General features: G+C 49.0%; 1 protein-coding gene across 3 annotated transcripts in view; it reads right to left on the bottom strand.

Annotated features, from left to right (window-relative positions):
* The window catches only part of STK32B (serine/threonine kinase 32B), a 373,746-nt gene that overhangs the window by 14,078 nt on the left and 343,352 nt on the right, over positions 1 to 16,316 (bottom strand). For all 3 annotated transcript variants that reach the window (XM_043906203.1, XM_043906205.1, XM_043906206.1), the window contains 3 exons: positions 14,603 to 14,728; positions 12,384 to 12,515; positions 9,350 to 9,414 (listed from right to left, as the gene is read on the bottom strand). In XM_043906203.1, coding sequence (XP_043762138.1) covers positions 9,350 to 9,414; positions 12,384 to 12,515; positions 14,603 to 14,728 — 323 coding nt within the window. The remainder of the gene's footprint in view (positions 1 to 9,349; positions 9,415 to 12,383; positions 12,516 to 14,602; positions 14,729 to 16,316) is intronic.

Below are 16,316 nucleotides of genomic sequence, written 5' to 3'. Positions count from 1 at the left end.
GAGGCTGGACACACAGTAGGTGCTCTCGACTGTCAGCCGCTGTTTCCTTTCACCTGCTCCTGTAAAATCGAAGTTTGCACCACATTTGGAATCGCAGACTGCAGAGAATGTCAATGCACTGGCCTTGATTTCAGAGGCTGGATTCTCAGAGTCGGCCTCTTCCTAGCATGGACGTTAGAAGGAAGGTGCCTGTGGAAAGGTTTCCTCATTTTATAGAAGAATCTGGGAAAAGTGGCTATAACTCTGTTCCTCCTTCCCTGTGGGTTGTTGAAGAGCTGAGAAGGATGTCAACGTTTTCTGTCAGTGACGCAGACCTTGGTCAAGTCATGGAGTCACTGACACACAGCCCAGCCTTTGATGACATACTTATGGGGCCTGAGGCTCAGAGGAGCTGGAACCCCACCAGGCTGGCCGCCAAGAGCAGCAGGGCCAGGACCTGCAATGTCCACTCCATTCCCAAGCCTGAGATGAGTTGTCCTCATATCTCCTGCCACCAGCTCCCAGAGCTTCCAGGCCACAATGGAGGGTCCCTATCTACCTGCTGGGAACCTCCAAGGAGGCCACATGGGCAGATGAAGTCAGCAAACTTTGAATACACCCGTGATTCACATTAATTTGTATCATCTGGGCCACCTGATGCGAAGAGTCGACTCACTGGAAAAGACTCTGGTCTGGGAAAGATTGAAGGCAGGAGAAGGATGAGACAGAGGATGAGATGGTTGGATAGCATCATTGACTCAAAGGACATGAGTTTGAACAAACTACGGGAGATAGTGAAAGACAGGGAAGCCTGGCCTGCTGCAAGTCCATGGGGACGCAAAGAGTCAGAAAGGACCGGGTGATTTTAGTACCATCTTGGACCTGCAATGTCCAGGCTCACCAACAGATGGCGTTTACACTGCTAGTGGCCACTCGTCTGACCGTGCACAGTGACGGGCCCGTTTGCATTTTGATCTATTGCTTGGGCTTCCTTGGTTGGTCAGATGGTAAAGAATATGCCTGGAATGCAGGAGACCTGGGTTTGATTCCACAGTTGGGAAGATCCCCTGGAGAAGGCAATGGCTACCCACTCCAGGATTCTTGCCTGGAGAATTCCACGGACAGAGGAGCCTGGTGGGCTAGTCCATGGGGTCACAAACAGTAGGACATGACTGAGAGGCTAACACTTCTATAACACTTTGGGCTCTGGAGCCAGACTGCCTCCTTGTACTCCCCTCCCTCCCTGCTGTCTCTTGGCCATGTGCCCTCCACCCGCTCTGTGCCTGCCCTTCTCCAGCTGCGAAATGAGGAATAAAAGTAGCCGGCTCACAGGATGGATGTACAGACTAAACGTCATACAGTGAGTGTCCTATAAAAATGAAGCCTAATAACATCAGCTCCCTTCAAGTCAGGGCCATACAGGACACACTGGAGAGAAGAACCTCAAAGACACCACTGTAGAAAGTAACCCCTTCCTTCATCTCACAGAGCTTGTTCTACCAGAAAGTGAGCCCCATGAGAACAGGGACCTGGCTCCCACTCTATCCCTGGTACCCCAGCCAATGGGGATGCAGAATAAGCATCTGCTGGACAACTGGATGAAAGCATATGTAGGAGAAAGAGCCCAGAATCCAGTGGATGGAAGATTAAATTTCAGGTCCTTCATGTTACAATTAAGAGCTGCAAGAGGTCAGGAGGAAGAAGGAGGAGGAGGAGAAGGAGAAGTACCTTTAGGAAAATGTGATGGGTAAGGATTTGAGTAACGGTTCTCGACAGGGGCAATTTGCCTCCCAGGTAAAGTTTGGGGCCATTTTTGGTGTCGTAGCTATGGGGGTGCTATGGATATCTAATGAGTAAAAGGTCACAGATTCTGCTAAATATCTTACAAGATATAGAACTGTCCCCACATCAAAGAATTGATGTCAAGAGTCATCAAATGTCAACAGAGCTGAGGATTAAGGAAACATGATCTAAAAACCATAAAATCACATACATATTAATAGTATTACTAAATATAGCATGTGCAGTATTTGATTATTAAAATGTAACGTTTTCAAGGGCTCCAAAGGTAGCTTTAGTATGACTTTAAATGTTTAAGTTCTTAACAAGATGAAGCAGATAGAAAATTCCTTTCTCATCAGGGGCTTCTTATACTGCAAAGCTTTGTCAACTGCTATTGAAAAGACCTTTTAGAAAAATCACCCCTGCTCTGATCTTTGGCTAAAATTGGAGGACAAGCCCCATGGTGCATTTCTCAAACTAATGGAAGCTCAGCTGCCCAGGTCCTTGGAAGCCTGGACCAGTCCCTGGAACCAGATGCTCCACCTCACTCAGTGGCCTTTTGCCAGCTGAGACCATGATCCATTAATAACTGTGTTTCCAGAAAATCAGGCAGTGCTAATTTTAATTTTGCTCTCTGTTTAGAAAGTGAGGTCCAGAGAATTCAGACCTAGGGCATCTCCTCCACATTTGCACAGTGGTCCAAGCAAGTCTGTATCCCAGCCTGTCCCCTTCAGGCTTCAAGCATCCTGAGGTCATGGGTTCTGCTACATCCACTTCTGTGTCCCCAGGTACCAGTCCAGGGTTATGATGCATCTGTCAAAGGACCAATGAGAATCTTCCTTGAGAGTTGATATAGTGGATGCCCAGCTCGTGTCCCCTTCATGCCTAGGACAGTAGTCCCATGATGCAGGGGAACCTTTGCTCTGCCCAAGAGCTTCTGCTAGTTGAGCAAGCACACCTGGCCCATCCAAGAGGCAGGAAGCTGTGGAGGGTGTTTGCGTCTTCAGCGGCATCCTTTAACAGACGAGGGCTCAAAGTGGCAGATGAATTATTCAAGGCAAAGGAGGAAGAGGACTGAAGGGTCTGCCATGTGTTTGCATCACTGACGTCATCTTGGGCCCATTCAGTTCCTCCTGTCCTCCCACTACACTGCCTAGGACTGTGCTGTGCAATAAACCTCTTCTCTGCTGTCAGTGGATTTTTAATGAATGTGTGTGTGTGTGCTCAGTTGTGTCCGACTCTTTGTGACTCCATGGACTGTAGTCCGCCAGGCTCCTCTGTCTGTAGAATTTTTCAGGCAAGAATACTGGAATGGGTTGCCATTTCCACCTCCAGGGGATCATCTTCCCTACCCAGGGATCGAACCCTCGTCTCGGGCATCTCCTGCATTGGCAGGCAGATTTTTTACCACTGCGCCACCTGAACAGCCCCTTTGTAATGAATAGATATTGTTTAATGATCATAGATATTGTTTAGCTTCCCAGATGGTGCTAGCAGTAAAGAACCTGCCTGCCAATGCAGAAGATCTAAGAGACGCAGGTTCGATCCCTGGGTGGGGAAGATTCCCTGGAGGGAGAAATGGAAAGCCCCTCCAGTACTCTTGCCTGAAGAATCCCAGGGACAAAGAAGCCTACAGTCCACAGAGTTGGACAAGACTGAAGTGATTTAGCCCACAACACAATGATCATTAAGTCCAAGTAGCATCTTTGCTCTGTTAGCCTCCAAATCAGGACAAAGACCTTGATTGACATATTTTTGGCACCCACCCATCATAAATCAGATAGGGTCTTGACTTAGGAATGCAGTTTCTGTATTCGAGCACTTCCCTCCATAACAGCTTAACTGTAAAACTCCGGATGGTCCCTCGGAAGTATGAAGTGCAGCTAGGGATGCTTCCAGATTGCCATATGCCTGATCCAAGTTGTATGTAAGTTACCCACAAAAAACTTCATAATCATGCTTTATGGAGCTGCCTGCCTGTCTCACTTTTCAGTCTCAATATACAGTGTCAGTTCGCTGGGCATTTTTCATTCCCTCTGTCCTTGGGGACAGTTTTAGATGGGATTCTTTTGGGCTTCTCAGGTGGCTCAGTGGTAAAGAATCCACCTGCCACAGCAGGAGACTCGGGTTCGATCTCTGGGTGGGGAAGATCCCCTGGAGGAGGAAATGGCAACCCACTCCAGTATTCTTGCCTGGAAAATTCCATGGACAGAGGAGCCGGGTGGGCTATAGTCTATGGTGTGGCAAAGAGTTGGACACAAGTGAATGTGCACAAACACCTGTGACTCAGCCAAGAACTAACTGGAGGATGCAGGGTTTAGGTGCATGGGTCTCCAATAGAAATTCTCAAACCCTGAGGAGTGACTGGAAAGATATGTAAAATATAGAGTCACAGGCCCATTCTCCCTACTTTGGATTCAGAAGGATGCTGTACTTGTTTTCTAGGGTGGCTGTAACATGGTACCCCCCACCTGCATAGTTTATAACAACAGAAATGTATTGTCTCACAGTCTGGAGGCCAGAAGTCTGAAGTCAAGATGTCAGCTGGGTTAGCGCCTTCTGGAGGGGTTGATGGAGAACCTGTACCAGGGCCCCTCTGGCTTCTGGTGGTGGTGGGTCATCCTTCGCATCCCTTGGTTTGTAGATGCATCACTCCAATCCCTGCCTCCATCTTCACATGGTCTTCTCCGTGTGTCTGTGTCTCTTATCTTATTAGGACACCACTCATATTGGATTAATGAGCTCCCCTGGTGGCTCAGTGGTAAGGAATCCATTTGCCAATGCAGGAGACGCAGGTTCAATCCCTGAGTTGGGAAGATCCCCTGGAGAAGGAAATGGCAACCCACTCCAGTATTCTTGGCTGGGAAATCCCATGGACAGAGGAGCCTGGCAGGCTGCAGTCCATGGAGTCACAAAGGGTCGGGCACAGCTGATGGGCTGAACATGCATGCATGCATTTCAGATTAAGAGTCCTCTGTTCCAGTACGATCTCATCTCAGCTAATTATATCTGCAACAACCCTATTTCCAAGGGTTGGAAATAAGGTCATATTTTGAGGTCCTGGTGGCTAGAACTTCAGCATATCTTTTGGGAGGTCATAGTTCATCCTGTTTAACAGAGGCAGCAACTCTAAACGCTAACAACTCCCAGCCCAGGAGATTCTGATGACCCCTGTGACCCCTGTGACCATGGCACTTCCTTCCAGTTCATCTTTGCAGCGCCCTCTGCGGAGACAAGGGCCTCCCCCGTGGCTCAGCGGTAAAGAATCCGCCTGCAGTGCCCGAGACACTGGAGACACGGGTTCGATCCCTGGGTCGGGAAGATCCCCTGGAGGAGGGCATGGCAACCCACTCCAGATTTGTGCCTGGAGAATCCCATGGACAGAGGAGCCTGGTGGGCTAACACCCACGGGGTCGCAGAGTCGGAAATGACTGAAGCAACTGTGCAGACACACAAGCCACTGTGGAGCCAACGTCTGTAATGACCGCGCATGGAGGAGGAGCTGTGTTTCGGGCGATGGCCAGGCCTGCAGAGACCGAAAGGAGAAGGATCTGCTGGAGGAGGCAAGGAGGGGGCAGCGAGGTCCCAGAGGAGCACGAAGGGAAGCTTGGCTCATGTCTCAGTGTCCTCTCTCGTCATCCCACTGGCCACGTGGCAGATGTTGGAAAGAAGGTACTTAATTTTCCAGCTTCTCCAGTGTCAGCAGAACAGGTGCTTCACAAACAGGATTGCAGAAAGGAGTGCAGGATGCATAGTGCTTATCTCCCTAATATAAAAGAGATTTCTGGAAACCCCTTTCACTCATGCTCCTAGAGGTCTACAGAATCATGTTATTCTCCAAGTGTGATGAAAATGCATCTACAAAGAGGATTGTTCAAAATATCTATGTTATCTTAATTCCTAATAGATAAATTCTACAAACATCCCAAATGTCCACACACAAAAAATGGATAAACTATGTGTGTACTATTTATATGATGAAAAACAATTCAGCAATGAAAGAAATGAACTGATCATAAAAACGGAAGTCCTTGCTTTGGGGCAGATCATGCCTCGTGAACTGACTTCTCACAGGCACTTTCAGTTCAGTTCAGTCGCTCAGTCGTGTCTGACTCTTTGCGACCCCATGGACTGCAGCATGCCAGCCTTCCCTGTCCATCGCCAACTCCCAGAGTCTACTCAGACTCATGTCCATTGAGTTGGTGATGCCATCCAACCATCTCATCCTCTGTCTTCCCCTTCTCCTCCCGCCTTCAATCTTTCCCAGCATCAGGGTCTTTTCAAATGAGTCAGTTCTTCGCATTGGGTGGCCAAAATATTGGAGTTTCAGCTTCAGCATTAGTCCTTCCAATGAATATTCAGGACTGATTTCCTTTAGGATGGACCGGTTGGATCTCTTTGCTGTCCAAGGGACTCTTAAGAGTCTTCTCCAACACCACAGTTCAGAAGCATCAATTCTTTGGCGCTCAGCTTTCTTTATAGTCCAACTCTCACATCCATACATGACTACTGGAAAAACCATAGCTTTGACTAGATGGACCTTTGTTGGCAAAAGTATGTCTCTGTTTTTTAATATGCTGTCTATGTTGGTCTTGACTTTTTTTCCAAGGAGCAAGCGTCTTTTAATTTCATGGCTGCAGTCACCATCTGCAGTGATTTTGGAGCCCTCCAAAATAAAGTCTGTCACTGTTTCCATTGTTTCCCCTTAGCAGAAGAGAAATTGCAGCAGGGTGGTTATGGGTGGATGTAACATGGGTCCTTTCCCAGGTACATCATGGAGCAGGGATGCAGTTTGACATTGAGGGGTTGGCAAGATACAGGACATCATCCTCATGGGGAGAGGCTGGAGGAAAGATGCTGCTCCCAGCACACCTGCCCTGACAGGTAGCCTATTAGACTCAGGGCCACTGGGGAGCAGAGACGCAGGGATGAAAGAACAGAAACCTCGGTCAAACCCACGCGCATCTCCCCTGTCGGGCCATCTTCCCTGCCTCCTGCTTTCACATATGCTCATCCTGACCACCCCCATCCGGAAGACAACTTCCACCCTCCATCTGTATTTTGCCAACTCCTGTTAACGATGCCAGCCTCACTTCAAATCCACGACCGTAACTCTCATAGGGCCTCAGTATAGCCGGGTGATCTTACTACATTCACTTTTCCACGTGAGAAAGAACATCTGATTGGTCAAAGCCACTATATAGTTGGGTTTCTGCTAAAAACAGCCAGATGCAACCTGACAATGCAAGGAGGGGTATCTCATCTTCATTTTCTTTTTAAGGGAAGCAACTTGGGTTCTTCAGATTCCAGACTGAAGCATCTTCTGACACACAGTGACACATACAGTGTGACTGCTATCCACTCGGGTCTGTCACCCCTCTGCATTTTCACAGGCTCCCATTTGCCTCCTAGGCAGTCTCTGAGGATGCTACAGTCCCTGCCTAAACCTGCCTAAACCACTGGAGGACCCGAGGCAAGGCTGCCTGAGCTCATTCTCACTCTGGTCCAAAGAGCCCAAGCTGGTTTGAGGAGAAGTTCCCAGGACTACTGTCTATGGTGGGGAAGGGACCATGAGCCTCAGAGCAGGCAGGACCACAAGGAAAATGTAATGGGCTCTGAAACCTCTTATAATCCTAGCCCTTGTCTGCTCCAAGTTTCTTCCCATCCTGCTGGGACCAGGGACACGATCAGTGGGTGAGGCTGTCTGAGTGATGAGTGATGTTGATGAGTGAGTGATGTTGTCTGGCTTGGTGTGTGTGTGTTTGTGTGTCTGCTAGCCTAGAGCTGTAGCTGCCCAGGACAAAGGACAGGCTGCTGCTTCCTTCACCTCCCCCAGTGCCCACTGGGAATTGGGCCCTGCCCAGTCCATCAACCCAAACAGCCCTCCCCAGGGCCCTCAACCCTGCTGCACCTCCCACCCACCCCTGGCACGCTCCAGGAATTCAAGCTTCTAATCCAGCTGTGGGTGCCCACGTCTGCCAGGCCACCTCACTTCTCTGTGTATTGTCCTCACTCATGAAGCTCCACACCCTGCTCTCCTCGCCCATCAGGACACCGCCAGGCATGGCACCTCCAGGAGCTTCCCTGACACCCAGGCTGAGCTGTGCGCCTGCTCTGGAAGCCGTGCCTGGGCTGCCCTCTCCCACAGCGTGTGGACCCTCTGTGGCTGCCACCTGTGAGAAGCCAAAAGTGGTGGAACACGGGTGAACGTATAAAGGGTCAACCAGGCACGTGTCCACCTGGCCCTCCTGGAGGGAGGGAAGCGGATCTGATCGTCTCTGCAAGCCCAAGGCCTGGGTGAGTAACTAGAGGGAAGCGGATCTGATCATCTCTGCAAGCCCGAGGCCTGGGTGAGTAACTAGAGGGGAGCGGATCTGATTGTCTCTGCAAGCCCGAGGCCTGGGTGAGTAACTAGAGGGGAGCGGATCTGATCATCTCTGCAAGCCCGAGTCCTGGGTGAGTAACTAGAGGGAAGCGGATCTGATTGTCTCTGCAAGCCCGAGGCCTGGGTGAGTAACTAGAGGGGAGCGGATCTGATCATCTCTGCAAGCCCGAGTCCTGGGTGAGTAACTAGAGGGAAGCGGATCTGATTGTCTCTGCAAGCCCGAGGCCTGGGTGAGTAACTAGAGGGGAGCGGATCTGATCATTTCTGCAAGCCCGAGGCCTGGGTGGGTAACTAGAGGGGAGCGGATCTGATCGTCTCTGCAAGCCCGAGGCCTGGGTGAGTAACTAGAGGGAAGCGGATCTGATCGTCTCTGCAAGCCCGAGGCCTGGGTGAGTAACTAGATAAATGGGGCTAGGTGCTGTGAGTCCTGCCTGCAGGGCCTCCGCTCCCGCCGTGTGAGCCCACGGACCCCGGGTCCCTCTCTGAGTCATCAGGCACTGGTAGATGGACCCCCAGATGGTAACGTCGGTGGGACCAAGCCTGAGCCTCCACTTCCTTGGCTGCCTTAAGGGCAGTCATGTGATCAGGGCAGTCATGTGATCAGGGCAGCCCCTCCCACCTTACCATCATCCTGTCTCCTGCCAGCCCACGATGCTGGGATCCTAGCACAGCCCACACCACGTTACCCCATCAAATAATGATAATCGCAACAACAATCATAACAGTCATCCTTTTCCTGAATTACTCCTACCACGCCAGGCCATGAATCAACCTGACAACGACCAGATGGCAAGAGCGTGATTTCCACTTTGTCATTGCTGACAGTGAGGCTCCGTGATGTTAAGTGACTTGCCCCAGGTCACTCTGGCAGCAGCGGACCCAGGACTTGATCCCAGGCAATTTTGCTCCAGAACTCGGGCGCGTAGCCACCTGCTGGCCTGCCCCTCCGTGCCAGCTTCCTGTGTGCCATCAGTCCTGCTGTGGTCACCCCACTTCACATGAAGACCCCCGAGGCCCAGAGAGGTGAAGCTGGAGCCTTGCTTGGGCCAGATGGCAGAGGTGGGATTAGAATAATGGGATCCGCCTGCTAGTTCCCTTCCAGCATCGTGGCTAGCTTCATAGCATCCAGGGGCCCCAATCCCCCAGGGAGACCATCTGTCCTTTGGAAGGGCTCTGCCCAGTGGATCCTGGTAGCAGACTTACTTCTCTCTGTTGAATACAATGAATTCCTTCCGCACGGTCTCCAAGCACTGCTGGAGGTGTCCATTCTGTCAAAGAGCACAGAGAGGGGACCGTAAGTGATGAAGCATTCTCCCAGGAGTGAGGACGACCAGACAGTGGTCTAAATGGGATGCTTGGGGCTGGGGACAAGCTAAGCTGCTGGAACAGCCCTGAGTATACAGGTGGTAGTGTCATGGGGAGGTGAGGGCTGACAGAAGATGCTTTTCTACATTTTAAGCCATTAAATGCAATGTCAAAGTCATGTTAAAATGGGTTATGAATTGAGGTTTGTTTTTTTTTTTTACATTTTGGCCACATGGCAGATCTTAGTTCCCCAACCAGGGATCAAACCTGCACCTCTCTGTGATGGAAATGCAAAGTCTTAACCACTAGACAGCCAGGAAAGTCTCTGGAATATGAACTGAAAATCACAGCCCTGGTTTCCTGATCACTTGATTGTTCTTGAGGCCTGATTAAGCAGCATGGTGGTGGAGGGGGATTCAAGGCCATCAGGCAAACGTGTTCATTCTCCTCAGGAACAGGTACTAAGGATCACAGTCTCACAAATGCTCTGTAACACACGTCTCAGGGCTGCCTGGATGCAGGATGGACATGTACATGTCTGCAGGACCCCCACCCTCTGCGGGCCCATGAGAACACCCACCCAGGCCTCCCTTGGCCAACTTCTGCATTAGTCCCAGCACACAGCCTAGGGCCCACAATATTTTTAGGGGCTACAGAGATGTCTTTTCAAATAAGCTGAAAAGAATGAACTTTTAACACTGAATGCTATATTTGTCTTCATACCAATATAATAATAAATTATAATGTTTAATATATTTTGAGGGAGGAAGGATAAATTGTGGGTTGAACTGTGTCCTCCAAAAAGAGGTGTTATAGAGACAGCCTAAATGTCCATTGGCAGATGAATGGATAAAGAAGATGTGGTACATTTATACAATGGAATACTACTCAGCCATAAAAAAGAATGGAATAATCCCATTGGCAGCAACATGGATGGACCCAGAGATTATCATACTGAGTGAAGTAAGTCAGAAAGAGAAAGACAAATTCCATATGATATTACTTTGCTGTTGTAGTCAGTCATGACCAACTTTTGCAACCCCATGGACTATAGACTGCCAGCCTCCTCTGTCCATGGGATTCTCTGGGCAAGAATACTGGAGTGGGTTGCCATTCCCTTCTCCAGGGGATCCTTCCGACCCAGGGATCAATCCCGAGTCTCCTACATTGCAGGCAGTTTCTTTACTGCTGAGCCACCAGGGAAGCCCATGATATTGCTTAAGTGGAATCCAAAATATGACACAAATGAACTTCCTTATGAAAAAGACTCACAAGACATAGAGAACAGACCTGTGATTGCCAAGGGGGGTGGAGGTCGGGAAGGGAAGGATGGGGAGGTTAGGATTAACAGATGCAAACTATTAAATATACGATGGATAAACCACACATTTCTGTTGTATAGCACAGCAGGAACTATATTCAATATCCTGTGATAAATTGCAATGGAAAAGAATACAGAAAAGAATGTATATATTCTTGTAACTGAATCACTCGGCTGTAGGGCGGACATTAACACAACATGGTGAATCACTATACTTCAATAAAAATAAATAAATTGAAAATGACACGTTGAAGTCCTAACACCATGTACGGGTCAATGTGACCTTATTTGGAAACAAGGTCTCTGCAGATGGAACTAGTTAAGATGAAGTCAACCTGGAGTGGGGAGGGGGAGGGTCCTAAATTTGATGACAGGTGTCTTTAAAAGAGGACTGTGTGAAGACCCAGAGAGGAAAATGCCTTGTGAAGATGGAGGAAGAAATGAGAGTGATGTGGCTACGAGCCAAGGGATGTCAAGGGCTGTAGGCCACCGCCAGAAGCTGTAAGAGGCAAGGAAGGAGCCTCCTGAGAGCCTTTGAGAAAGCACAGCTCTGTTAATCCCTTGATTCTGAACTTCCGGTCTGTAGAATTGTTGAGTGAACACATTTCAGTTGTTCCATACCAGTGTGTGACGCTTTGTGATGGCAGCCTACAAAATCAATACAAGGACCCACAAAGGGTGGCCTTGGGTGCCTCCACAGTATAACACCTTTGCAGAGGGTGTGGGGAATAAAGAAAAATGACTTTTTTCTTTCCCTTTTCTGAGAACAAAGAAGATAAAGAGAACAGTGAGCAGGCATGAACGTTCCTAGTTTTTTTGCTCCTAACTCTGCATGTCTGTAACTAAGTTTGCTTCGCTCCTATTTCCTTTTGACTCTATGCTAAATACATCCTGTTTCTGGTGTTTACCCAGACAACACCCTTCCCCTTGTAGTTACATATCAGAAAGAAGGCTTCAAGGCCACCGAACTGCCAGACTCAATTACTGGGTTACTGATGCCAGCCTATGACTGTCTTTGAAACAACGCAAGAGGAAGAAATCAAGATCCTAACACATTAGTACCTCATCACTAACACCTGACTTCGATCTTAGATAAGCCCCTAGACTCCTCATGGAGGTGGGGGCAGGGGCACAGTTCTTGGAAGCACGAGCCTACTGTATTCTCCTCTCTGCCGGCTGAGAATTAAATCCACCTTTCTTTTACCTCCAGACTCTGTGTTGTATTTTTTACTCGGCTTCGGTGGGCAGAGAAGGCCAAGATTTTGGCCAGCAACAGGTGCTGGGCTCTACTGGGCGCAGCACTGATGTCACTCAGCATCGTTCTTGGGCTCTTGATCAGAGATACAGAGATTCCTGCACTAGGAACCGTGCTAACGTGAATGATGAGAGCAAGAATGTATCATCGAGAGCGATGCTCTCATAGCATCCTGCTCTGAAAGACCTCTTGTTTGATGGAAGCATTTGATTGACTGCAAACAAAGGCATTTGGGAGGGTGAAGTGACAGGCCACCCTCCCCACCTGCCCTCCTTGTGGCTAAGAAGCAGCTCAATCACATTCACTGGACTATAGGGTTCCTCTTTGCCGGGGTCTGCTCCCAAGACAGCACTCACCAGAGAACAGCTGTCCTTAGAGCCATCTTTGGATCTGTTCTTTGCCAACCTCTTCTTCTTTTTATGGAGTGGTTTGGATTCAAGAATCATTTCTTCAAGTTCAAATGTGGGGTCGCAGTTCAGTCTCCCTTTCTGAAAAGAAGTGAAAAAGGAAACACGGTTTGCCTTGGTTCTATATCACTGATTTGTATTTTCATTGATTCAATCACCCATTCAACGAGTAACAATGAGCTACTCCTAGTGGATGCAAGAAAGTTGTGAAAGTGTTAGTCGCTCTGCTGCTGCTGCTAAGTCGCTTCAGTCGTGTCCGACTCTGTGTGACCCCATAGACGGCAGCCCACCAGGCTCCCCCGTCCCTGGGATTCTCCAGGCAAGAACACTGGAGTGGGTTGCCATTTCCTTCTCCAATGCATGAAAGTGAAAAGTGAAAGTGAAGTCGCTCAGTCGTATCCCACTCTTAGCAAACCCATGGACTGCAGCCCACCAGGCTCCTCTGTCCATGGGATTTTCCAGGCAAGAGTACTGGAGTGGGGTGCCATTGCCTTCTCCAGGGTATCTTTCCAACCCAGAGAGTGAACCTGGGTGCTCTTGAACCTGCAAAGCTCTTGCATTGCAGGTAGACTTTATACCGTCTGAGCCACCAGGGAAGCCCTCCTAGGGGATATATCTGCTCATTTCTGTCCTGATGATGAGCAGTGACCCATCCTCACTGCACACGTCATTCATTTATTCCTATAATCCCCATCCACCTGTTAATATACACACGTTTCCTTCATCTTATGTGTGTTCATTTCATGAGATTGAGTTCAGTTTACCAATCTGGTATTTTCACATATTTTCTCATACCCTCCTCCTCATGTCATTACTATCTTTTCTATTAATATAAATATCATTTTTAACAAATCCATTTAAAGATGCCATTTCTGGCCAAAAAGTGAAAGTCACTCAGTCGTGTCTGACTCTTTGCAATCCCATGGACTGTATAGCCTGCCAGGCTCCTTTCTCCATGGAATTATCCAGGCAAGAATACAGGAGTGGGTAGCCTTTCCCTTCTCCATGGGATCCTCCCAACCCAGGGATTGAAACCAGGTCTCCCGCATGGCAGGCGGATTCTTTACCAGCTGAGACACCAAATCTACCCAATTCTCCATCCTGGCTGCCAGTTGTCCTGCGGCTGAAGCCAGCTGACCCTCGGGCCTGGGGTCAACCTTGGGAGCCTCCAGGCTAGCTCCCCAGCCTCCTTCCTGTTGGTCTCCTTCCATTCATTCTCAACACCCACCTGTCCACTCTACAGTGTAAACCTCACTTTCACCTCCCTGCCAATAGAACTCCAGTGTTGAGAGGGCACAGTCTAAAACCCTTATCATGAAGCCTCCAGGGTGTGGGCTGTGGTCCTTTCCACCCTCATTCCCTACTGTTTTCTTCTATCTTACTCTGTTCCAGCTATAAAGCCTTCTCACTGTTCTTTGAAAGCTTTTTGCTGCCTGGAAGTGCGTGATCTTAATATTCCCTCTGCCTGGAAAATTCCACCCTATCTTTACAAGCCTGGTTCCTTCACTTGGTTCAGATCTCTGCACCTCTACCTAAAAGCAGCCCCTGCCTCCTTCTCCTTCACTGCGGGCTCTCTCTGTCTTCCTAGCTCGTTCTGTGCGTAGGAATTGGCATCACTGCCTGGTGTCACATTACACATTTACTGGTGACTCACTGTCTTCCTCTCATGAGTTTGAGTAAGCTCCAGGAGTTGGTGATGGACAGGGAAGCCTGGCGTGCTGCAGGCCATGGGGTCGCAAAGAGTCAGACACAACTGAGCAACTGAACTGAACTGAACCTGGTGTCACGTTATACATTTACTGGTGACTCACTGTCTTCCTCTACCCGACAGGCAGCTTGTGAAAGGGAGGGCTAATTGGCTCCCATTACCCTGCTCTCACCTACCCAGGGCCTGGATCTGTGCACATCGTGGGTGTGATTTAACAAGAAAAAGGAAGCTCTGTGCCCGTGAGGACCCAGTACAGGGAGGGAAGCTGCCCAACCAGACTGTGCAAATCAGGTCCAAATCCACAGCGCATCTCAGTGAGAGGTGATCCCTTTGGAGCTCAAATGATGTGGCCAGCAACCCCCCTGCCCCCCGCCCCCTGCCACCTTCTGGGGTGTTCCTGAGTGCCCAGGACAGAGACCCTGCAACAGGGCTGGATGTCATAGGGCAGGACTTCACTCACATTAGGCACAAAGCCGGGTGTCAGCGCCTTCTCCAACACCGCATCCCAGTTCATGTCGGCCAAGTAGGGTGCGCTCTGGACGTCACCAAGGCTGGACAGGCGGCTCTCGGGGTCCTTGGTCAGGAGCTGCAGGCAATGAGCAAACATATGCAGTTGGGCAGTACTGAGGTTAGCAGAGCCTCCAAAGGTGGAGTTTTGGGAAAATGAATGTGCCTCTGCTTCTATGTTCCATGAATATTGTGTACTGTCTGGGCTGCTGTGCTGAAGCATTGTACATGCTCAGTTGCTAAGTCATGTCCTACTCTTTGTGACCCCATGGACTATAGCCTGCCAGGCTCCTCTGTCCATGGGACTTTTCCAGGCAAGAATACTGGAGTGGGTTGCCATTTCTTTCTCCAGGGAATCTTCCTGACCCCGGGATCGAACCCACAGCTCTTGTGTCTCCTGCATTGGCAGGTGGATTCTTGACTGCTGAGCCACCAGCCACAAGCTGCCTTACCTACGCTTACACCTGTTTCCAAACTGGGAAAGCAGTACGTCAAGGCTGTATATCGTCACCCTGCTTATTTGACTTATATGCAGAATACATCATGCGAAATGGCGGGCTGGATAAAGCACAAGCTGGAATCAAGATTGCCGGGAGCAATATCAATAACCTCAGATGTGCAGATGACACCACCCTTACGGCAGAAAGTGGAGAAGAACTAAAGAGTCTCTTGATGAAAGTGAAAAAGAAGAGTGAAAAAGCTTAAAACTCAACATTCAGAAAACTAAGATCATGGCATTTGGTCCCATCACCAACTGCCATCACTTCATGGCAAATCGATGGGGAAACAATGGAAACAGTGACAGACTTTGTTTTTTGCGGCTCTAAAATCACTGCAGATGGTGACTGCAGCCATGAAATTAAAAGACACTTGTTCCTTGGAAGAAAAGTTATGACCAATCTAGACAGCCTGTTAAAGAGCAGAGACATTACTTTGCCAACAAAGGTCCGTCTAGTCAAAGCTATGGCTTTTCCAGTAGTCATGTGAGAGTTGGACTATAAAGAAAGCTGAGCGCCTAAGAATTGATGCTTTTGAACTGCAGTATTGGAGAAGACTCTTGGGAGTACCTTGGACTGCAAGGAGATTCAACCAGTCAATCATAAAGGAAATCAGTCCTAAATATTCACTGGAAGGACTAATGCTGAAGCTGAAACTCCAATACTTTGGCCACCTGATATGAAGAACTGACTCATTGGAAAAGAGCCTGATGCTGGGAAAGACTGAAGGCAGGAGAAGGGCACAACAGAGGATGAGATGGTTGGATGGCATCACTGACTGGATGGACATGAGTTTGAGCAAGCTCCGGCAGTTGGTGATGGACAGGGAATCCTGGCATGCTGCAGTCCATGGGGTTGCAAAGAGTTGGACATGACTGAGTAACTGAACTGAACTGAAAAATTCCTAGGAAAAGTCAGGAGATACCTAATTTCTTAAAGCTCAGTGAGTTAAAAGATGATTTGTAAAAATGTTAAAGAACCATATGTATGAAATATTTCTAATTATTAGAAGTTGGTAGTGGAGTGAAAAAAGCCTGAGGGCTTTGTCATCCCAGACTTGACTTCAGGCCACACCCCTCTGTCCAGCGGCTTTGTGATCTTGAAGCGAGATGGTAAGAGCACTTCAGTAAGATGTTGGAAGCCTGCTGACTTTGGTATTTCCACCACTGT

The sequence above is a fragment of the Cervus elaphus genome, chromosome 6, assembly GCF_910594005.1.
Source record: "Cervus elaphus chromosome 6, mCerEla1.1, whole genome shotgun sequence".
Lineage (NCBI taxonomy): Eukaryota > Metazoa > Chordata > Mammalia > Artiodactyla > Cervidae > Cervus > Cervus elaphus.
This window is presented reverse-complemented; position numbering and strand designations above follow the sequence as displayed.